The sequence below is a fragment of the Macrotis lagotis genome, chromosome 3, assembly GCF_037893015.1.
Source record: "Macrotis lagotis isolate mMagLag1 chromosome 3, bilby.v1.9.chrom.fasta, whole genome shotgun sequence".
NCBI lineage: Eukaryota > Metazoa > Chordata > Mammalia > Peramelemorphia > Peramelidae > Macrotis > Macrotis lagotis.
In genome coordinates, this window is record NC_133660.1 from 287957264 (window position 1) to 287981126 (window position 23863).

The following is a 23863-nucleotide window of genomic DNA, read 5'->3' on the forward strand; positions in this document are numbered from 1 at the left end:
ACTTATCTATTTCCTCCCCCCCCCCCCCACCAATTTGTAATCTGGCTAGGTGACTTTGTTGAGTGAAGAAAAATCTCAGGCCTTTATTATTATTATAAGTCAATTTATATTACTGTTTGATATCTTACTTTGATGGTCAATTCAATTTTATATTATCCTTACAAATAGTTGTATATCAAGGACGCTAGGGAAAATTCATAGATAATGTCCCAAAGGACTATCAGAGATTTAAGGAGGAGGGAAGGAGCCTTTCTAGATGGAGGGGTCAAGGTAGATTTCTTGGAGAAGTGACCTAGAAGAAAGGATTACATGAGGAAGAAATGTAGGGGCAGTTCTTTCTTGGTGAGTGGTTTTCTTCATTGAGCTCAGTTTGGAAACATATACAGCTTGAATACATTCTTTGAGTTTGGGCAGGAGAGGGTGAGGGCCTTAAAGAAATTTTTTTGTTGTATTCAGTCTAGAGAAAATCAACCTGCATGGATCCTTTTCTTTCACTCGAGTGTGAGTGTAGAGCTTCCCTGGTTCTGGAAGGTAAATTAGAACTTGAGAAAAAAGGAATTGGCAGGTCTGTGTTTCCTGAAAATGGCCTGGAGAAAGAGAGATAGTTCATAGATTCTTTTGTTGAACTTGAAGAACACAGATACTTATATGGATTTTCTTAGTAAAACTGAGATTTGGGGAAGGAACTTACAAAAAATCTTTTTCTGAGTGACTGCTAGTTATCATGGAATAATTAGATGGACTTTGACAAAGGAGTTGGCATATGGATTTTTCCTAAAGTTTAGTCAGCATATGATGAGATTTGGTTCAATTTTGTTTTCAACTTAAAGGAGGAACTTGAACAGAATTTTCCCCTTCATAATGCAGGATTTCAAGGGTATGGGTATGGGTTCTCTTTGTGAACCTCAGCTACTTTACATGGATTCTCTTGATATTGGGATTAAGGAAGATGAAAATTCCTTGTGTTTGGCTGGTGGCCTTAGATTTGAGATTAAAATAATATTTTTTTTTGTAGATTTATTGTCTGAATTTGTACCATAATCAGAGGGAGCTGACTTGAACTGGAGATAAAATGAATTTTTATGAATTTCTTTATACTGACCCTAAGAAAAATGAAAATTATGTGTTCATTCGGATATAGTTGTTTTAGGAAAAGGAGAAACTTATATTTGGTCACAAAAATAGTCCCAGAAAAAGAGGAAAATTGGATGGATCTATTTAATATATGTGGATTATAGGATTAAGGGACTTGCACAGGTTAGTTGTCTGAAATGTGACTGGAATCATGGGGAATCAGTGCAATTTCTCTTGAAATTAAGCTGGAGATATAATTTGTGGGAATTCTCTTCAACCTGACCCTAGGAAAGATAGAAATGCTTTAGATTCACTTGATGAAAGAAAAAAAAGATTTCTATGGATTTTCTGTCTGAAATTGAGATAAAATTGGAGGGAATCAGTATGGTTACTCTTGGTGAACCTAAGCTGGAGATAGAAGGAATTTGTAAGGATTCTCTTGAATCTGGAAGTTGAAAATTGTATATGCTTAAGGAAAAGAAGGAAGAAACTTGTGTAGTTTTGCTAACTGAAATTAGTCTGGAGAAAGAAGGAAATTAGACAGGCATCTTTGACATACATAGATCAGAATAAGAAGGAATTTGCAGAGATTTACCTTGTCAAATAATGCCAGTGATGGAGGGTAATTTTAATGATTCTCTTGGCAAATTTGTGTTAGAGAATTCCAGAACCTTTGGCTATGTGGACACTATTGATGAAACTGGATGAAATAGACATTCTTTACATTTTCTTGTTCAACTTGCATCAGAGGAAGAAGAAACTTGTAGATTTGTTCACTGAAAGGTCAAAGGCAGATGTATTTGTTGAGATCTGCTGGATGTTTGTAATCTAGGAGGAGGAGGAACTGCTACCACCAAAGATGAAAGAATGTGTATGCGTTCCTTTGGTGATCTTCACTGAAATCGAAGTTTATTGAATTGCCTTGGTGAAGCTGAATCTGACTGAAGGCAGAACTTTTGTGCATTTCCTTGATGAATGTGGGTCAGAGAAATAAGAAACCTGTGGCCATATTTTTATTGAGCTTAGGTCAGAGAAAGGGGGGGAAATTGGATGGGTCTGTTGAATGTTCACAGTTCAGCAGAAGTACTGACATACAGACTTGCCTGCTAGAGGTAGAGGGATCTTAAACTAGTTTTGTTAGCAAACTTGAAGTAGAGGCATCAGAAATTTGTAGAAATTATCTTGATGAATCTGAAGTTGAGAAAGAAGGCAGTTCTGTTTTGAACTTGAGTCGGGCAAAAAGTGAAGTTCTTGTATGACCTTGCTCATAGAAACAGCATAGAGTAGATGGTCTTGTAAAAGTCCCTCTGGGTAAATTGGCATCAGAAAAATGAAAAAGACAGAATTTCTTCATTGTGCATGTTTGATTATGTTAAATCAGAGAAAAAAGAGCATTGTGTGTACTTATTCAGTGAAACTGTGCCAAAGTTAGAGGGAACTTGTGTGGGACAAATAAGGATCTTGAATAGATTTTCTTGATAAAAGTGGATGGAGGAAAGACATTAACTACTTCTGAGCACATAGTTGATGAACATGGGTCAAAGAAAGCAGGTACTTATTTGAATTAGCTCACAGAAGTAGCTTGGTAGGCAAGAGGGATCTTTTACAACTTTTCTTAATGAACTTGTCATTGACATCAGGAACTTGTATTCTCTTGATAGTTGACACTGGAAAAGATGGAATATCTTTTACAAATATGTACAATAGACTTGGGTCAGAGAGAGAGAATATCTTTACTCATTGAAATAGAATCTATAGCAGATGAGTAGATAGTCTTTTGATGAAAAATGACATGGGGGAAAACAAATTCTATGCATATTATGAACTTCAATCAGAGATGGAAAGTACTTATGCAGGATTTGTTCACCATAACAATATTATAGGTAGAAGCTTGCATATATATTCTTTTGGTGAATTAATGTCAGAGATATCAGAATTTTGTGTATTTTCTCAGTGAAACTAACTTCGGTGTCATTTGTTCACATTCAATGAAACTGTCAGTAGAAAAAACATTGGGTGGAAATCTTGAGGCAGCATCAAAGTTGAGGAACATCACATGGTTTCAACTAATGAGAATAGACCTGGGGAAGATATAACTTCTGTGGATATAGTTGATGAACTTGCATCAGAGAAGGAAGTAGGTTCCATCTATTTGTTCCTTGTGTCAACAAGGAAGGTAGAGTGAATGTGTAAAGTTTCTGTTGGTTAACTTTCTTCAGAGGAGTGAGAAAACTGAATGTGTTTGCTCAGTGAAACATGTCCAAGGATAAATAGAATTCATTTTCTCTTTGTGGATTTGTCAGAAAAATCAGGAAACTGTCTGGATTCTGTAGAACAAAATGGGAGTGAGAAAAATGGAACTCCCATCTTCACATTCAATGAATTCAGGTCAGAGGAAAAAAATTGCAGGTTACTTGTACCACTTCTCCTATTGATTCTAGAGAAAGCAGGATACTGCTGCATGCATTCAAAAAAGCTGGAGATTTGCAGGATGAACTATCATGTATGCATATATTTGATGAAGTTGAGAGGAAAATGGAGTGACTGAGGGATATTGTATTAATTCATTTGATAAAAGTGAATCTTCAAAAGGCCTCATGTCTTCTATTCCTATAGTTGATGATCTTGGATCAAAGAAAAACTTTTGTGGATCTGTTCTACGTGTGAATTTTTAATATTTCTCTTGGTGAACTTTAATTGGATAAATCAGAAAATTCTGTGCATTTGTTCACTGAAATAGGTCCAAGCTTATCAGGCTTTTGCATGTCTTCTCAGAAAAATTCATGATTTCATTGGGCAAAGTGGAAGCAAAATTTTTGATTTCTTCTGTGTTCACATTCAATGAACTTGGGTCAGGGAAAGAAGGAAATTGTTTATGCTTGCTAAATGAAATAACACTAAAATGTGTGGGGACATCTATGAATTTCCTTTATGAAAGTGGTCTTGGAAAAGACATAACTTCTCTGCATACTATTGGTGAACTTGAGAAGGAAATTTTGTTGATTTAGTCACTGTAAGAGCATGGCAGATAGAGCATACTTGATGAATTTGTTTCCAAGAAAGCAAGATTACATGGATTCATATGAATAATCTGTAACTTGGGAAGATGAAGTTCTTGTGTATATGCTTGACAAAATTCTGTCAGAGAAAGCCAAAAATTAGGTAGACTTGCTGACTGAAATAACAGCAAGATTGAGGAATATTCTGTAACTCTCCTTGATGAAAGTGGATCTGGAAAAGATATGATTACTTTTGTGCATTCAGCTAATAAGCTTGGGTCACAAAAGGAAGAAAACTTGTGTGGACTTGGTCACTGCAAAGGTCTGGTAGGGAGAGGAAGCTTGTATGGCTTAATTTGATGAATTGGTTACAGAGAAAGCAGGATCATGCATGAACTCTTTATGTGAAACTGGAATTTGTAAAGATGAAATGTCTTGTGTGTTATGCTTCATGAACCAGGGTCATAGAAGTAAAGGAACAGAGTGGACTTGACTGAATTAACAAAGACTTGAATAGATCTGTTGATAAAAACAAAAAAAGACATGGCTTCTATGCATTTGGTTGATGATCTGTTTCTCTTCAGAAATTTGTTTTAAGAAGTAGTAGTATCATGTAGATTCCTTTGATGAAGTTAGAATTTGAGAAGATGCAAATTCTTGCAAACTTAGGCTTGGTTAATTTCCAGTGAAAAAGAGGAGGAAATTGGGTAGACTTGGCTGAAGTAACAAGGTTTGAAGTATCTTGGATGAATTCCCTTGATTTCAGTGAATTCAGGAAAGACAGATATATTCTTCTATGCTTAGAACTGGTGAACTTCCATAAAAGAAAGATTTTTGTCAGCTCTTTGGGAGAATAAAGTTGGTAGATGGAACTTGTAAAATTTCTTTTAGTAAACTTTTGTTGGAGGAGTGAGAAAATTGTGGCCTAAGAATATCAGGCATTTGTGGAGTCTTCTTTTGGTAGACTTGTGTTAGAAAAATAAGAAAACTGCCCAGATTCTATTAACCAAAATGGAAGCAATAAAGATGGGATTTCTTCTATGTCATTTATTGAACTGGTTTCAGATGGAGGAAATTGGGTGAATATATTAACTGAAAAAATACCTATGTTTGATGGATTTTGGATGGATTCCTTTGATTTCAGAGGACTCAGGAAAGACATAACTTGTACTATGACTACAGTTGCACTAGCATCAAAGAAGAAATTTTCGTACATTGTGCTGATTTTTTCTCTGTGACATTAAGATAGTTGAACAGAACTTGTAAAGTTTCTGTTGAACTTTTGTCAGAATAATGAGAAATTGTGTGCTTTTGCTCACTGAAATAGGTACAGGTAAAGGAGGACTTTATGTATCTTCATTTGATAGACCTGTATCAGAGAAATAAGAAAACTATTGGACAAAATGGAAGCAAGAAAGATGAAATTTCTCCTACATTCATACTCAGTGAACTGGGACAGAGAAAGAAAATTGGATGGACTTAACAGAAATAGTACCTAGGTTTGAGGCATGCTGGATGGATTCCTTTGTTGTCAGTGAACCCGAGAGAGATATAGTTGCTTTTGTGCCTGCACCTGAAGAGCTTACATCAAAGGAGGGAGTAGATTTTTGTCAATTTGCTCTCTGTAGCAGCAAGGTGAGTGGAGAAAACTTGAAAAGTTTGTGCTGGTAAACTTTTGTCAGAGGAGTGGGAAAGTTCTGTGTCTTTACTCCCTGAAGTACAAAATCTTTGTATATCTTCTTTTGGTATACTTGTGTCAAAGGAATCAGAAAAGTGTCTGGCTTTCTTCAGATCACATGCAAGCAAGAAAGATGGGACTTCTCTTTGAACTGATTTCAGAGGAAGAATAAAATTGAGTGGACTTTCTACCTGATATAACATCAAGGTTTGAGGTCTTTTGGATGCATTCCTTTGATTTCAGTAGATCCAGAGAAGACCTAACTTCTTCTATACCTATAGCTGATGTACCTTCACCAAAGGAGGAAGATGATTGTTTTGATGTGTTTTCTGTGGTAGCAAGGTAAAAGAAGGGACCTTGTAATGTTTCTGTTGGAAAATTTTTGTTAGAGGACTGAGAAATTTGCATGTTTTTTCACTGAAATAGGTTCAGAATTTGAAGGCTGTTGAGTTTCTTTTTTTGGTAGACTTGTGTCATAGAAATCAGAAAACTATCTAGATTCTTTTGGACCAAATGTAAGCAAGTAAGGATGGGAATTCCTCTGTATCGTTGAATTGATTTCAGAGGAAGGATATTGGATAGATTTGTTAACTGAAATAGCAGCTAGTTTTGAATTGTTTTGAAGGATTCCTTTGATTTCAGTTGACCCAGGGATATAACTTCTCTGCCTGTAGCTGATGAACCTTCATCAATGGAAGAATGTTTTGATTTGCTTTCTTTGGCAGCAAGGCAAATGGAGGGAACTTGTAATATTTCTGTTGGCAAACATATGTCAGAAGAGTGAGAAATTTGTGAGCATTTTCTCACTGAAATAGGTTCAGAAATTGAAGGCTGTTGTGTCTTTTTTTGGTAAACTTGTGTCATAAAAATCAGAAAACTGTTTGGATTCTTTAGGACCAAATGCAAGCAAGAAAGATGGGACTTCTATATCATTCTTTGAGTTGATTTCAGAGGAAGAAGGAAACTGGAGGGACATGCTGCCTGATATAATACCAAGGTTTGAGGAATTTTGGATGGATTCCATTGGTTTCAGTGATCCCAGGGAAGACAGAACTTTTTCTTTGTCTATAGCTGGTGACCCTGCATCAAAGGAGGAAGAAGATTATTTTGATTTGCTTTCTGTTGGTATCTGGGTTAGTGGAGGGAACTTGTAAACTTTCCCTTGGTAAACTTTTGTCAGAGGAGTGAGAAAATTGTGTACATTTGCTCATTTAAATAGGTATAAGGCTATAAGACCATTGAGAGTTCTCTTTTGGTGTACCCATGTCAGAGAAGTCAGAAAACTGACTGGATTCTATTGAATAAAATGGAAGCAATGAAGATTGAATTTCTTCTATGTTGTTCATTGGACTGGAGTTAGAGGACAAAGGAAATTGGGTGGACTTGTTAAACTGAAATGGTAACTAGGTTTGAAGAATTTTGGATGGCTTCCATTGATATCAGTGGACCTGGGAAAGACATAACTTTTTCCCTGGTTACAGCTGATGAACCTGCATCTAAGGAGGAGGATTGTTTTGATTTGCTTTCTGTGGCAGCAAGATGGATCGAGGGAACTTGAAATGTCTCTGTTGGTAAGCTTTTGTCTGAGTGAGAAAATTGGGTGTATTTGTTCACCGAAATAGGTTCAGTAATTGAGGGCATTTGCGTGCCTTCATTTAGTATATTTGTTTCAGAGAAATCAGAAAACTGCCTTAATTCTACTGGAGAATAGGACGTCTTCTGTATCATTCTTTGAATTGATTTCATAGGAGGAAGTAAATTGAGTTGACATGCTGCCTGAAATAACATGTAGGTGTGAGAGATTTTGGATGGATTCCTGAAAGTTTGGTGGACCCTGGGTTGGTAAAACTTCTCTGCTTACAGCCAATGAATCTGCATCAAAGAAATAAGTAGGTTGTTTCAATTTGCTTTCTGTGGCCTCAGAGTTGATTGAGGGAATGTGGAATGATTCTTGGTAAACTTTTGTCAGAGAAGTGAGACAATTGTATACATTTGGTCCCTGATATAGGTTCACTTTGCATATCATCTTTTAGTAGACTTGTGTCAGATAAATCAAGAAAGCTGCCTGGATTCTATTGGACAAAATGGAATCAAAGATGTCACTTCTTCTGTTTGATTCTTTGAATTGATTTCAGAGGAAGAAGGATATCAAATTGACATTATGCTTGAAATAACAAGTTTTAAAGGATTTTGAATGGATTCCATTGTTTTTAGTGGTCTTGTTGAAGACATAAGTTCTACCATGTCATCAGCTGATGAACTTGCATTGAAGTGGGAAATAGATTCTGTTGGTTTGGTTTCTGTGGCAGTAAGATGGGTGGAGAGAACTTGAAAAAGTTCTCTTGGTAATCACATGCATTTGCTCATTGAAACAGGTTCAAAGATAGAAGGCCTTTGTGTAGCTTCTTTTGGGAGACTTGGTTCAGAGAAATCAGGATATGGCCTGGCATCTGTTGGAGGCAAAAAAGATGGAACTTCTTAGGTGTTATTCAATGAATTGTCATCAGAGGAAGGAAATTGGGTGTACTTGTTAATTGAAATAGCACCTAGGTTTGAGGTATTTTGGATGGATTCCCTTGTTTTCAGTGGACCCAGGGAAGGTGAATAATTTACATCAAAGGATTAACATATTTGTGTGGATTTGGTTTCTGTAGCTGCATAGTAAGTGGGGGGGGGACTTGTAAAGTTTCTCTTGGTAAACTTTTGTCAGAGGAGTGAAAAACATGTGTGCATTTGCTCACTGATATAGGTACAAGAATAGAAGGCCTTTGTGTGTTCTCTTTTAGTTCATTTGTGTCAGAGTAATGAGAAAGCTGCCTAGATTCTGTTGGTACAAAAATGAAAGCAAGAGAGTTGAAACTTCTGTATTATTCCTTGAAGTGATTTCAGAGGAAGAAGAAAATTGAGTGGACATGCTACTTGACGTAATAGCAAGATTTGAGGACTTTTGGATGGATTTCTTTGATTTCAGTTGATCCAGGGTAGACATAATTTCTTCCATGCCTACAGCTGATAAACCTTCACCAAAGGAGGAAGATGATTGTTTTGATTTGGTTTCTGTGGCAGCAAGGTAAAAGGAGGGAATTTGTAATGTTTTTGTTGGCAAATTTTTGTCAGAAGAGTCAGAAAACTGTGCATTTGCTCACTGAAATAGGTTCTAGAATTGAAGGTCATTGTGTTTCCTCCTTTTGTATACTTGTATCAGAGAAATCAGAAAACTGCCTGGATTCTATTGGACAAAATGGAATCAAAGATTGAATTTCTTCTGTGTCATTCATTGAACTGGTGTTAGAGGACAAAGGAAACTGAGTGATTTTGTTAACTGAAATGGCAGCTGGGTGTGAGGAATTTTGGATGGATTCTGTTGATTTCAGTAGATGAGGGAAAGACACAACTCCTTCCCTGTCTATAGCTGAAGAACCTTCATCAAAGAAGTAAGTAGATGGTACTGATTTGCTTTTTGTGACAAGGAGGAAGGAGGGAACTTGTAAAGATTCTTTTTGTAAACTTTTGTCAGAGGAATGAGAAAATTGTGAGCTTTTGCTCACTGAAATAGGTTCAGGAATTGAAGGTCATTATGTGACATCTGTTGGTAAACTTGGGTCAGAGAAGTCAGGAGGTGACCTTAAGTCTGTTGGACAAAAAGTAGGCAAAAAGATGGAACAACTTCTGTGTCATTCAAGATACTGTTATCAGAGGAAGATGCAAATTGGGTGGACTTGTTTTCTGAAAGAACACCAAGGTTCCAAGAATTTTGGATGGATTTCCTTGGTTTTAGTGGACCCAGGAAAGACGTAACTTCTTCTAGGCCTACATCTGATGAACTTGCATCAAAGGAGGAAGTAGTTTGTGTTGATTTGCTCATTGTGGCAGCATGTTAGGTGGAGGGAACTTGTAAACGTTCTCTTATTAAATTTTTATTAGAGGAGTGAGAAAATTGTTTGAATTTGCTTACTGAAATTGGTAAAAGCATAGTAGGCCTTTTTGTGTCTTCTTTTATTATAATTGGGTCAAGGAATTCAGGATGTGGCCTGGAGTCTGTTGGACAAAAAGGAAGCAAAAAAGATGGAACAATTTTTGTGTCATTCAATAAAATGTTATTAGAGGGAAAAAAGGAAATTGGGTAGACTCGTTAACTGAAATAACACCTAGATTTGAGGTATTTTTGGATGGATTCCCTTGATTTCAACAGAACTGGGGAAGATATCACTTCTTCCATACATAGATTTAGATCTGCATCAAAGAAAGATGTTGTTTGTGTTGCTTTGCTTTGTATCATAGGAAGGTTGGAGGGAACTTGTAAAAGTTTCTCTTAGTAAACTCTTATCAGAGGAGTGAGAAAATTGTGTGCATTTGCTCACTGAAATAAGTACAAGGAGAGAAGGTCCTTGTGTGTCTCTCTTTGGTAAACTTATGTCAATCAGATAAATCAGAAAACTGCCTGAATTCTGTTGGACAAAATGGAAGTAATAAAGATTGAAACTACTTCTGTGTCATTCACTGAACTGTTAACAGAGGGAGAAGGTAATTGGCTGAACTTGTTAACTGAAATAGCACCTAGGTTTGAGATATTTTAGATGGATTTCCTTGATTTCAGGAGATCAGGAAACACACTGTTTCTTCCATGCCTCCAGCTGATGAATTTACATCAAAGATGGAACTTGTTTGTGTTGATTTGGTTTTTGTGACAACAAGGCCAGTGGAAGGAACTTGTAAAGTTTCTCTTGGTAAACTATTGTCAGAGGAGTGACAAACTTCTAGAAGTTTGCTCACTAAAATAGGTACAAGAAATAGAAGATCCTTTTGTTTCTTCTTTTGGGCTACTTGTGTCAGAGAAATCAGAAAACTGCCTGGATTCTGTTGGACAAAATGGAAGCAGTAAAGATGAAAATTCTTCTGTGTTATTCATTACATGGTCATCAGAGGAAGAAGGAAATTGGGTGGACTTGTTAACTGAAAGAGGACCTAGGTTTGAGGTGTTTTGGATGTATTCCCTTGATTTCAGTGGACCTGGGGAAGACACCACTTCTTCCATGACTCCAGCTGAATGAACTGAAATTGTTCTAGATGCATGGGGTTTCTTCTATACAGTCTCCTGATTTATTTGAGCTGAAGGCAGGCAGAACTTCTATAGTCTTACACTAAAATTATTTCATATAGAGAGAATTTGGATAACTTTACTTGAAAAAAATCTCTCAACATAAGGAACTGCAGAATTTTGTTTTCTGAAATTAGGCTATATGAAGAATGAACTCCTATGGAATCTTTTGATAATAGAATAGAGGGAGAATGATCCTTTTTTAATTTTTGTCCCTGAATTTGATCTGGTCAAAGGTAGACTGTGTTCTTTGATTAAACTTGAAACTAACAAAGAAGGAATTTCTGAAGATTTGCTTAATGTAATAGGTCCAGAAGAAGGACCTTCTATGGGTTCCCTCAATAAACTTGAGGAAGGGGTAAAGGGACTTACTACAAATTCTCTTGCTGGAATAGAATTTGAGAAATAAAGGAATTGTAAAGATTTCCTCTCAGAAATTAGAACTTTTATAGATTCCCTTGATGAGCTTGAATAGAAAGAGGGACCTTCAGTGATAGTTATTGGTACACTTGGGCCTGAGAAAGAGGGAAAATGCAAAGATTTTTTTCAAGACAATTGGGACTGAGGGAATGGGAATTTCCATAGATTCCATGAGGGAACTTGACTTGGAAGAGGAAGGGAGAATTTGTATGGTTTTATTTGATTTATTTGGCCCTGAAAAAAGAGGGAAATTGCACAGATTTGTTCAGGGCAAGTGGACCTGAAGGTGTCACTTCTTCCATAGATTGAATAACTGCACTTAGATGGAAGAGGATTTCCTGAGACTTCTGCTGAGGTGACCAGGCCTGAGATAGGAGGAAATTGCACAGAATTGGTCAGTAAATGTGGGCTTGAAGGTGTAGCATCTTCTATAGATTGAGTCATTAAACTTACAATAGATGGAGGAAGGTTTCTTGAGACTTCTGTTGTGGTAGTCAAGCTTGAGTTAAAAGGAAATTGTATAGATTTAGTCAGTGAAAGTGGGCTTGGACATGTGGCACCTTTCACAGATTGAGTCTTTGAGCTAATATTGGAGGCAGGTTGATTTCCTGGGACTTCTGTTGAGACAGCAGAGCCTGAGATAGAAGAATATTGCACAGACTTGGAGAGTGAAAGTGGAACTGAAGATGGGGTATCTTCAGTGCCTTGAATCATTGAACTTATATTGGTTGAAGAAAGATTTCCTGGAACTTCTGTTGATGTAATTGAGCCTGGGACAGAAAGAAGTTGCACAGATTTGTGCAGTGAAAGTGGTCTTGAAGTTGTGGCAAGTTCAATAGATTCAGTCAATTGACTTCTATTGGGTGAAGGAGAATTATCTGAGATTTCAGTTAGTGTAGTCAGGACTGAAGAATGTGGAGATTGCATAAATGTGATCAGATCAAGTACAGCTAAAGTTTTTACAGCTTCAGAAGATTGAGCTGATGAGCTTCCAATGGGTGAATGATGATTTTCTGTGACTTGAGTAGCTGGGGCAGAGGAAAATGGAGATTTTCAGATGCAGTCATGTCAGGTGAAGGTGTGACATCTTCTCCGTGGTGAGTTACTCAACTGAATGTTGGTACAGAAGGATTTTCTTTGGTGTATTTTCAATTTCAGTGGATTGAGGTATTGGGCAGATGAGAAACTTCTGTGATTTCCTTTGATATGGTGGGGACAGAGGAAGGTGGAGTCAGTTAAGTAAGCCAAAAGATATGGCATCTTCCCCATACTGAGTCCCTAAACTGGTATTGGATAGAGGTTTTTATGGGATTTTCTTTGGTTTATTTGGGACAGAACTTGGAGACTGAATACATGTCACATCAAGTAAGTCAAAAGATAAGGTATCTTCTGGGAATTGAGTCACTAAACTGAAATTAGATGGAAGATTTTCTGTAAATTAGATTGGCATAATTAGAACAGAATAACGTGAAGATGGCACAGACATGGTTTGGTCAGTTAAGTATATGGGTGAGGCAATATCAGTGGATTCAGGTGATGGACTTAAAAGAGATGGACAAAGAGTTTCTCTGATATCCTGTGGTGCTGATGAGAATAACATGAAGATGGCACAAACATGGTTCAGTCAGCTAAGTGTATAGGTGACACAATATCAGTGGATTCAGGTGATGGACTTAAAAGAGATGGACGAGGATTATTTGTGATATCCTTTGGTGCAGATGAGACAGAATAACATGAAGATGGCACAGACATGGTTCAGTCAGCTAAGTTTAAAGGTGGGTCATTCTCAGGACTTAAAAGGGATGGATGAGGAGTGTCTCTGATATCCTGTGATGTTGATGAGACAGAATGATGTAAAGATGGCACAGACATGCGCTGGTCAGTTAAGTATAAAGGTGGGGCTATATCAGGGGATTCAGTCAATGAAATTAAATTGGAAGTAGAGGGAGCTTCCGTAATATCCTTGGGTTCAGGTGAGACAGAGTGATGTGAAGGTAGCACAGACATGGTCTGGTCAGCTAAGTGTAAATATGGGACAATATCAGTGGATTGTTTGGTCCGTGAACTTAAATTGGATGGCCGAGGAGTTTCTGGGACTTCTGTTTTTCTGGCTGTGTCTGAGATAGAAGGAAATTGTACAGATTTGGACAGTACAAGTAGGCCCAAGTCTTCTCTAGATTGATATTCTGAGACTGCTGTTAGTGTGGCCATGTCTGAAATAGAAGGAAATTGTATAGATTTGGACAGTGCAAGTTTATTTTCTGGGACTTGTGTTGGTGTTGTCATGCTTGTAATAGAAGGACATTGAACAGCTTTGGTCAATGCAGGACAACCTGAAGTTGTGATATGTTCCATAGGTTGACTTTCTGAGACTTCTGTTGGTGTTGTCATGCTTGAGATAGAAGGATACTGTATAGATTTGGTCAGAGAAAGGAGGCCTGAATCTATGGTTTCTGTGGCTGAGACAGAAGGAAATTGCATAGATTTGGTCAGTGCAAGTAAGTCTGAAAGTCTGGTGTCTTTCATGGATTGACTTTCTGTGACTTCAGTTGGTAAAGCTGTGCCAGAGATAGAAGGAAACTGCATGGATTTGGTCCTTGAGAGGAGGCCTAAAAGTAGTGTATCTGTGACTTCTGAGCCTGTGGTTGTAAAGGAGATGGAAGGAAATTGTACTGATTTGGTCAATGCAAAGAGGTCCAAAGGTGTCCCATCTGTGACTTCTGTGGCTGTAGCTGTGCTTGAGATCGAGGGAAATTGTATTGATTTGGTCAATGAAAAGAGGTTTGAAGGTGTCCCATCTGGCACTTCTGTGGCTGTAGCTGTGCTTGAGATTGAGGGAAATTGTATGGATTTGGTCAATGAAAAGAGGTTTGAAGGTGTCCCATCTGTCACTTCGGTGGCTGTAGCTATGAATGAGACAGAAGGAAACTGCATTGATTTGTTCAATGCAAAGAAGTCTGAAGGTGTCCCATCTGTGACTTCTGGGGTTGTAGCCGTGCTTGAGATGGAAGGAAATTGTATCGATCTGGTCAATGCAGAGAGGTCTGTAGGTATCTCCTCTGTCACTTCTGTGGCTGTAGCTGTGTTTGAGATCGAAGGAAACTGTATCGATTTAGTCAATGCAGAGAGGTCTGTAGGTATCCCTTCTTTCACTTCTGTGGCTGTAGCTGTGTTTGAGATTGAAGGAAACTGTATCGATTTGGTCAATGCAGAGAGGTCTGTAAGTATCCCCTCTGTCACTTCTGTGGCTGTAGCTGTGTTTGAGATCGAAGGAAATTGTATTGATTTGGTCAGTGCAGAGAGGTCTGTAGGTATCTCCTCTGTCACTTCTCTGGCTGTAGCTGTGTTTGAGATGGAAGGAAACTGTATCGATTTAGTCAGTGCAGAGAGGTCTGTAGGTATCCCCTCTGTCACTTCTGTGGCTGTAGCTGTGTTTGAGATTGAAGGAAATTGTATCGATTTAGTCAATGCAGAGAGGTCCGTAGGTATCCCCACTGTCACTTCTGTGGCTGTAGCTGTGTTTGAGAGCGAAGGAAATTGTATCGATTTGGTCAATGCAGAGAGGTCTGTAGGTATCCTCTCTGTCACTTCTGTGGCTGGAGGTATGCTTGAAATGGAAGGAAATTGTATTGATTTGGTCCATGCAGAGAGGTCTGTAGGTATCCCCTCTGTCACTTCTGTGGCTGTAACTGTGTTTGAGATCGAAGGAAATTGTATCGATTTGGTCAATGCAGAGAGGTCTGTAGGTATCCCTTCTTTCATTTCTGTGGCTGTAGCTGTGTTTGAGATAGAAGGAAATTGCATCGATTTGGTCAATACAGAGAGGTTTGTAGGTATCCCCTCTGTCACTTTTGTGGCTGGAGCTATGCTTGAAATAGAAGGAAACTGTATTGATTTGGTCCATGCAGAGAGGTCTGTAGGTATCCCCTCTGTCACTTCTGTGACTGTAGCTGTGTTTGAGATAGAAGGAAATTGTATCGATTTGGTCAATGCAGAGAGGTCCGTAAGTATCCTGTCTGTCACTTCTGTGGCTGGAGGTATGCTTGAAATGGAAGGAAATTGTATTGATTTGGTCCATGCAGAGAGGTCTGTAGGTATCCCCTCTGTCACTTCTGTGACTGTAACTGTGTTTGAGATCGAAGGAAATTGTATTGATTTGGTCAATGCAGACAGGTCTGTAGCTGTCTGCTCTGTCACTTCTGTGGCTGTACCTGTGTTTGAGAGTGAAGGAAATTGTATCGATTTGGTCAGTGCAGAGAGGTCCGTAGGTATCCTGTCTGTCACTTCTGTGGCTGGAGGTATGCTTGAAATGGAAGGAAATTGTATTGATTTGGTCCATGCAGAGAGGTCTGTAGGTATCCCCTCTGTCACCTCTGTGACTGTAGCTGTGTTTGAGATCGAAGGAAACTGTATCGATTTGGTCAATGCAGAGAGGTCTGTAGGTATCCCCTCTGTCACTTCTGTGGCTGGAGCTATGCTTGAAATAGAAGGAAACTGTATTGATTTTGTCCATGCAGAGAGGTCTGTAGGTATCCCCTCTGTCACTTCTGTGGCTGGAGGTATGCTTGAAATGGAAGGAAATTGTATTGATTTGGTCCATGCAGAGAGGTCTGTAGGTATCCCCTCTGTCACCTCTGTGACTGTAGCTGTGTTTGAGATCGAAGGAAACTGTATCGATTTGGTCAATGCAGAGGGGTCTGTAGGTATCCCCTCTGTCACTTCTGTGGCTGGAGGTATGCTTGAAATGGAAGGAAATTGAATCGATTTGGTCCATGGAGAGAGGTCTGTAGGTATCCCCCCTGTCACTTCTGTGGCTGTAACTATGCTTGAAATGGAAGGAAATTGTATCGATTTCGTCCATGCAGAGAGGTCTGTAGGTATCCCCTCTGTCACTTCTGTGACTGCAGCTGTATTTGAGATGGAAGGAAATTGTATAGATTTGGTCAATGCAGAGAGGTCTGTAGGTATGCCCTCTGTCACTTCTGTGGCTGTAGCTGTGTTTGAGATAGAAGGAAATTGTATCGATTTGGTCAATGCAGAGAGGTCTGTAGGTGTCCCCTCTGTTACTTCTGTGACTGTAACTGTGTTTGAGATTGAAGGAAATTGGATCAATTTGGTCAATGCAGAGAGGTCTTTAGGTGTCCCCACTGCCACTTCTGTGGCTGTAGCTGTGTTTGAGATGGAAGGAAATTGTATTGATTTGGTCAATGCAGAGAGGTCTGTAGGTATGCCCTCTGTCACTTCTGTGGCTGTAGCTGTGTTTGAGATAGAAGGAAATTGTATCGATTTGGTCAATGCAGAGAGTTCTGTAGGTATCCTGTCTGTCACTTCTGTGGCTGTAGCTATGCTTGAAATGGAAGGAAACTGTATGGATTTGGTCAATGCAGAGAGGTCTGTAGGTATCCCCTCTGTCACTTCTGTGACTGTAACTGTGTTTGAGATCGAAGGAAATTGTATCGATTTGGTCAATGCAGACAGGTCTGTAGCTGTCTGCTCGGTCACTTCTGTGGCTGTAGCTGTGTTTGAGAGCGAAGGAAATTGTATTGATTTGGTCAATGCAGAGAGGTCTGTAGGTATCCCCTCTGTCACTTCTGTGGCTGTAACTGTGCTTGAGATGGAAGGAAATTGTATCACTTTGGTCAAAGCAGAGAAGTCTTTAGGTGTCTCCTCTGTCACTTCTGTGGCTGAAGCTGTGAATAAGACTGAAGGAAATTGTATTGATTTGGTCAATGCAGAGAGGTCTGTAGGTGTCTCCTCTGTCACTTCTGTGGCTTTAGCTGTGTTTGAGAGCGAAGGAAATTGTATTGATTTGGTCAATGAAGAGAGGTCTGTAGGTGTCTCCTCTGTCACTTCTGTGTCTGTAGCTGTGTTTGAGAGTGAAGGAAATTGTATCGATTTGGTCAGTGCAGAGAGGTGTGCAGGTGTCTCCTCTGTCACTTCTGTGGCTATTACTGTGCTTGAGATGGAAGGAAATTGTACCGATTTGGTCAATGCAGAGAGGTCTGTAGGTGTCTCCTCTGTCACTTCTGTGTCTGTAGCTGTGTTTGAGAGTGAAGGAAATTGTATCGATTTGGTCAATGCAGAGAGGTCTGTAGGTATCCCCTCTGTCACTTCTGTGGCTGTAGCTGTGCTTGAAAGTGAAGGAAATTGTATCAATTTGGTCACTGCAAAGAGGTCTGAAGGTGTCTCCTTTGTCACTTCTGTGGCTGTAGCTATGTCTGAAACCCAATGAAATTCTATCGATTTGGTCAATGCAGAGAGGTCTGCAGGTGTTTCCTCTGTCACATCTGTGGCTATAACTGTGCTTGAGATAGAAGGAAATTGTATCAGTTTGTTCAAAGCAGAGAGGTCTGTAGGTGTCTCCTCTGTCACTTCTGTGGCTGAAGCTGTGAATGAGACTGAAGGAAATTCTATCGATTTGGTCAATGCAGAGACATCTGTAGGTGTCTCCTCTGTCACTTCAGTGGCTGTAGCTGTGCCTGAAACCAAAGGAAATTCTATTGATTTGGTCAGTACAGTGAGCTCTGTAGGTGTCTCCTCGGTCACATCTGTGGCTATAACTGTGCTTGAGATGGAAGGAATTTGTATTGGTCTTTTCAAAGCAGAGAGGTCTTTAGGTGTCTCCTCTGTGACTTCTGTGGCTGAAGCTGTGCCTGAAACTGAAAGAAATTCTATTGATTTAGTCAATGCAGTGAGGTCTGTAGGTGTCTCCTCTGTCACTTCTGTGGCTATAACTGTGCTTGAGATGGAAGGAAATTGTATCGGTTTGGTCAATGCAGAGAGGTCTGTAGGTGTCTCCTCTGTCACTTCTGTGGCTGTAGCTGTGCCTGCAACTGAAGGAAATTCTTTCGATTTGGTCAATGCAGAGAGGTCTGTAGGTGTCTCCTCTGTCACTTCTGTGGCTGAAGCTGTGCCTGAAACTGAAGGAAATTCTATCGATTTTGTCAATGGAGAGAGATCTGTAGGTGTCTCCTCTGTCACTTCTGTGGCTTTAGCTGTGTTTGAGAGCGAAGGAAATTGTATTGATTTGGTCAATGCAGAGAGGTCTGTAGATATCCCCTCTGTCACTTCTGTGGCTGTAGCTGTGTTTGAGATAGAAGGAAATTGTATCGATTTGGTCAGTGCAGAGAGGTGTACAGGTGTCTCCTCTGTCACTTCTGTGGCTGTAGCTGTGTTTGAGAGTGAAGGAAATTGTATCGATTTGGTCAATGCAGAGAGGTCTGTAGCTATGCCCTCTGTCACTTCTGTGGCTGTAGCTGTGTTTGAGAGTGAAGGAAATTGTATCGATTTGGTCAATGCAGAGATGTCTGTAGCTATGCCCTCTGTCACTTCTGTGGGTGTAGCTGTGTTTGAGATCGAAGGAAATTGTATCGATTTGGTCAACGCAGAGAGGTCTGTAGGTATACCCTCTGTCACTTCTGTGGCTGTAGCTGTGCTTGAAAGTGAAGGAAATTGTATCAATTTGGTCACTGCAAAGAGGTCTGAAGGTGTCTCCTTTGTCACTTCTGTGGCTGTAGCTGTGTCCGAAACCCAATGAAATTCTATTGATTTGGTCAATGCAGAGAGGTCTGCAGGTGTTTCCTCTGTCACTTCTGTGGCTGTAATTGTGCTTGAAAGTGAAGGAAATTCTATCGATTTGGTCAATGCAGTGAGGTCTCTGGGTGTCTCCTCTGTCACATCTGTGGCTATAACTGTGCTTGAGATAGAAGGAAATTGTATCAGTTTGTTCAAAGCAGAGAGGTCTGTAGGTGTCTCTTCTGTCACTTCTGTGGCTGTAACTGTGCTTGAGATGGAAGGAAATTGTATCAGTTTGGTCAAAGTAGAGAGGTCTGTAGGTGTCTCCTCTGTCACTTCTGTGGCTGTAGCTGTGCCTGAAACCAAAGGAAATTCTATCGATTTGGTCAATGCAGTGAGGTCTCTGGGTGTCTCCTCTGTCACATCTGTGGCTATAACTGTGCTTGAGATAGAAGGAAATTGTATCAGTTTGTTCAAAGCAGAGAGGTCTGTAGGTGTCTCCTCTGTCACTTCTGTGGCTGAAGCTGTGAATGAGACTGAAGGAAATTCTGTTGATTTGGTCAATGCAGAGACATCTGTAGGTGTCTCCTCTGTCACTTCAGTGGCTGTAGCTGTGCCTGAAACCAAAGGAAATTCTATTGATTTGGTCAGTACAGTGAGGTCTGTAGGTGTCTCCTCTGTCACGTCTGTGGCTATAACTGTGCTTGAGATGGAAGGAATTTGTATTGGTTTTTTCAAAGCAGAGAGTTCTTTAGGTGTCTCCTCTGTGACTTCTGTGGCTGAAGCTGTGCCTGAAACTGAAAGAAATTCTATTGATTTAGTCAATGCAGTGAGGTCTGTAGGTGTCTCCTCTGTCACTTCTGTGGCTATAACTGTGCTTGAGATGGAAGGAAATTGTATCGGTTTGGTCAAAGCAGAGAGGTCTGTAGGTGTCTCCTCTGTCACTTCTGTGGTTGTAGCTGTGCCTGAAACCAAAGGAAATTCTGTCGATTTGGTCAATGCAGAGAGGTCTGAAGGTGTCTCCTCTGTCACTTCTGTGGCTATAATTGTGCTTGAGATGGAAGGAAATTGTATCGGTTTGGTCAAAGCAGAGAGGTCTGTAGGTGTCTCCTCTGTCACTTCTGTGGTTGTAGCTGTGCCTGAAACCAAAGGAAATTCTGTCGATTTGGTCAAAGCAGAGAGGTCTTTAGGTGTGTCCTCTGTCACTTCTGTGGCTGAAGCTGAGATTGAGACTGAAGGAAATTCTACCGATTTGGTCAATGCAGAGAGGTCTGTAGGTGTCTCCTCTGTCACTTCTGTGGCTGTAGCTGTGCCTGAAACTGAAGGAAATTCTATCGATTTGGACAATGCAGAGAGGTCTGTAGGTGTCTCCTCTGTCACTTCTGTGGGTGTAGCTGTGCCTGCAACTGAAGGAAATTCTGTCGATTTGGTCAATGCAGAGAGGTCTTTAGGTGTTTCCTCTGTCACTTCTGTAGCTGAAGCTGTGCCTGAAACTGAAGGAAACTCTATCGATTTGGTCAATGCAGGGTCTTTAGGTGTCTCCTCTGTCACTTCTGTAGCTGAAGCTGTGCCTGAAACTGAAGGAAATTCTATCGATTTGGTCAGTGCAGAGAGGTCTGTAGGTGTCTCCTCTGTCACTTCTGTGGCTGTAGCTGTGCCTGCAAGTGAAGGAAATTCTATCGATTTGGTCAATGCAGAGAGGTCTTTAGGTGTCTCCTCTGTCACTTCTGTGGCTGTAGCTGTGCCTGCAAGTGAAGGAAATTCTATCGATTTGTTCAATGCAGAGAGGTCTGTAGGTGTCTCCTCTGTCACTTCTGTGGGTGTAGCTGTGCCTGAAACTGAAGGAAATTCTGTCGATTTGGTCAATGCAGAGAGGTCTTTAGGTGTCTCCTCTGTCACTTCTGTAGCTGAAGCTGTGCCTGAAACTGAAGGAAACTCTATCGATTTGGTCAGTGCAGGGTCTTTAGGTGTCTCCTCTGTCACTTCTGTAGCTGAAGCTGTGCCTGAAACTGAAGGAAATTCTATCGATTTGGTCAATGCAGAGAGATCTGTAGGTGTCTCCTCTGTCACTTCTGTGGCTGTAGCTGTGCCTGCAAGTGAAGGAAATTCTATCGATTTGGTCAATGATGAGAGGTCTTTAGGTGTCTCCTCTGTCACTTCTGTGGCTGAAGCTGTGCCTGAAACTGAAGGAAATTCTATCGATTTTGTCAATGGAGAGAGGTCTGTAGGTGTCTCCTCTGTCACTTCTGTGGCTGAAGCTGTGCCTGTAACTGCAGGAAATTTTATTGGTTTGGTCAAAGGAGAGAGGTCTTTAGGTGTCTCCTCTGTCACTTCTGTAGCTGAAGCTGTGCCTGAAACTGAAGGAAATTCTATCGATTTGGTCAATGCAGAGAGGTCTGTAGGCATCTCCTCTGTCACTTCTGTGGGTGTTGCTGTGCCTGAAACTGAAGGAAATTCTATCGATTTGGTCAATGCAGAGAGGTCTTTAGGCGTCTCCTCTGTCACTTCTGTGGCTGAAGCTGTGCCTGAAACTGAAGGAAATTCTATTGATTTGGTCAATGGAGAGAGGTCTTTAGGTGTCTCCTCTGTCACTTCTGTAGCTGAAGCTGTGCCTGAAACTGAAGGAACTTCTATCGATTTGGTCAATGCAGAGAGGTCTGTAGGTGTCTCCTCTGTCACTTCTGTGGCTGTAGCTGTGCCTGAAACTGAAGGAACTTCTATCGATTTGGTCAATGCAGAGAGGTCTGTAGGTGTCTCCTCTGTCACTTCTGTGGCTGAAGCTGTGCCTGCAACTGAAGGAAATTCTTTCGATTTGGTCAATGCAGAGAGGTCTTTAGGCGTCTCCTCTGTCACTTCTGTGGCTGAAGCTGTGCCTGAAACTGAAGGAAATTCTATCGATTTGGTCAATGGAGAGAGGTCTTTAGGTGTCTCCTCTTTCACTTCTGTGGCTATAGCTGTGCCTGAAACTGAAGGAAATTCTATCGATTTGGTCAATGCAGAGAGGTCTGTAGGTGTCTCCTCTGTCACTTCTGTGGGTGTAGCTGTGCCTGCAACTGAAGGAAATTCTGTCGATTTGGTCAATGCAGAGAGGTCTTTAGGTGTTTCCTCTGTCACTTCTGTGGCTGAAGCTGTGCCTGAAACTGAAGGAAATTCTGTCGATTTGGTCAATGCAGAGAGGTCTTTAGGTGTTTCCTCTGTCACTTCTGTGGCTGAAGCTGTGCCTGAAACTGAAGGAAATTCTATCGATTTGGTCAATGCAGAGAGGTCTGTAGGTGTCTGCTCTTTCACTTCTGTGGCTGAAGCTGTGCCTGAAACTGAAGGAAATTCTGTCAATTTGGTCAATGCAGAGAGGTCTGTAGGTATCTCCTCTGTCACTTCTGTGGCTATAGCTGTGGCTGAAACTGAAGGAAATTCTATCGATTTGGTCAATGCAGAGAGGTCTGTAGGTGTCTCCTCTGTCACTTCTGTGGCTATAGCTGTGCCTGAAACTGAAGGAAATTCTATCGATTTGGTCAATGCAGAGAGGTCTGTAGGTGTCTCCTCTGTCACTTCTGTGGGTGTAGCTGTGCCTGCAACTGAAGGAAATTCTATCGATTTGGTCAATGCAGAGAGGTCTTTAGGTGTCTCCTCTGTCACTTCTGTGACTGAAGCTGTGCCTGAAACTGAAGGAAATTCTATCGATTTGGTCAATGCAGAGAGGTCTGTAGGTGTCTCCTCTGTCACTTCTGTGGCTGAAGCTGTGCCTGAAACTGAAGGAAATTCTGTCAATTTGGTCAATGCAGAGAGGTCTGTAGGTGTCTCCTCTGTCACTTCTGTGGCTATAGCTGTGCCTGAAACTGAAGGAAATTCTGTTGATTTGGTCAATGCAGAGAGGTCTGTAGGTGTCTCCTCTGTCACTTCTGTGGCTATAGCTGTGCCTGAAACTGAAGGAAATTCTATCGATTCGGTCAATGCAGAGAGGTCTGTAGGTGTCTCCTCTGTCACTTCTGTGGCTATAGCTGTGCCTGAAACTGAAGGAAATTCTATCGATTCGGTCAATGCAGAGAGGTCTGTAGGTGTCTCCTCTGTCACTTCTGTGGCTGAAGCTGTGCCTGAAACTGAAGGAAATTCTATCGATTTGGTCAATTCCGAGAGGTCTGTAGGTGTCTCCTCTGTCACTTCTGTGGCTGAAGGTGTGCCTGAAGGTGTGCCTGAAACTGAAGGAAATTCTATCGATTTGGTCAATGGAGAGAGGTCTGTGGGTGTCTCCTCTGTCACTTCTGTGGCTGAAGCTGTGCCTGAAACTGAAGGAAATTCTATCGATTTCGTCAATGCAGAGAGGTCTGTAGGTGTCTCCTCTGTCACTTCTGTGGCTGAAGCTGTGCCCGAAACTGAAGGAAATTCTATGGATTTGGTCAATGCAGAGAGGTCTGTAGGTGTCTCCTCTGTCACTTCTGTGGCTGTAACTGTGCTTGAGATGGAAGGAAATTGTATCGGTTTGGTCAAAGCAGAGAGGTCTGTAGGTGTCTCCTCTGTCACTTCTGTGACTGAATTTGTGCCTGAAACCAAAGGAAATTCTATAGATGTGTTCGATGCAGAGAGGTCCGTAGGTGTCTCCTCTGTCACTCCTGTGGCTGAGGCTGTGAATGAGACTGAAGGAAATTGTATTGATTTAGTCAATGCACATGCAAAGGTGTCTGTAGAGGTGGCATCTTCCATGGTTTCTGTTGCTGTAGTTGCATCCGAGTAAGATGGGCATTGGACTGATTTGGTGAGTAAATGTGAATCCAAACATTTGGTATCTTCTGTTGATATAGTCCTGCTTGAGATAGAAGGAAATTGCACTGATATGCTTGCTGCTGCGAGTTTGGAGGAAAGGGGATCTTCTGAGCTGGAGGAAGAGAGATATTTTGTGGACTCACTCACTGAGCTTGTGCTGGAAGAAGGGGGAAATTCTGTCATTTCCCCCCCCGAACTTAGATCTGAATATGAAGAAACTTGCACAGATTTGTCTGTTGAAAGTGGTTCTAATAAAGAGGACTGTTGTGTCAAAGTACTTGATGAATTTGTAGTAGAGAAATAGGAAACTTGCATGGATTC

The 23863-nt window shown here is 40.6% G+C and overlaps 1 protein-coding gene and 1 long non-coding RNA gene across 2 annotated transcripts in view; one reads left to right on the forward strand and one right to left on the reverse strand.

The window, feature by feature from the left end:
• Positions 1-23863, forward strand: part of LOC141518969 (uncharacterized) — a 205366-nt gene that overhangs the window by 179897 nt on the left and 1606 nt on the right. The window lies entirely within an intron of this gene.
• On the reverse strand, positions 11469-23482 carry LOC141517180 (uncharacterized). Its single transcript, XM_074228036.1, has 2 exons — positions 11723-23482; positions 11469-11634 (listed from the first exon to the last, which is right to left on the reverse strand). Exon 1 carries the CDS (start codon positions 23480-23482, stop codon positions 13025-13027), a length of 10458 nt encoding a protein of 3485 aa, XP_074084137.1. The 3' UTR covers positions 11469-11634; positions 11723-13024.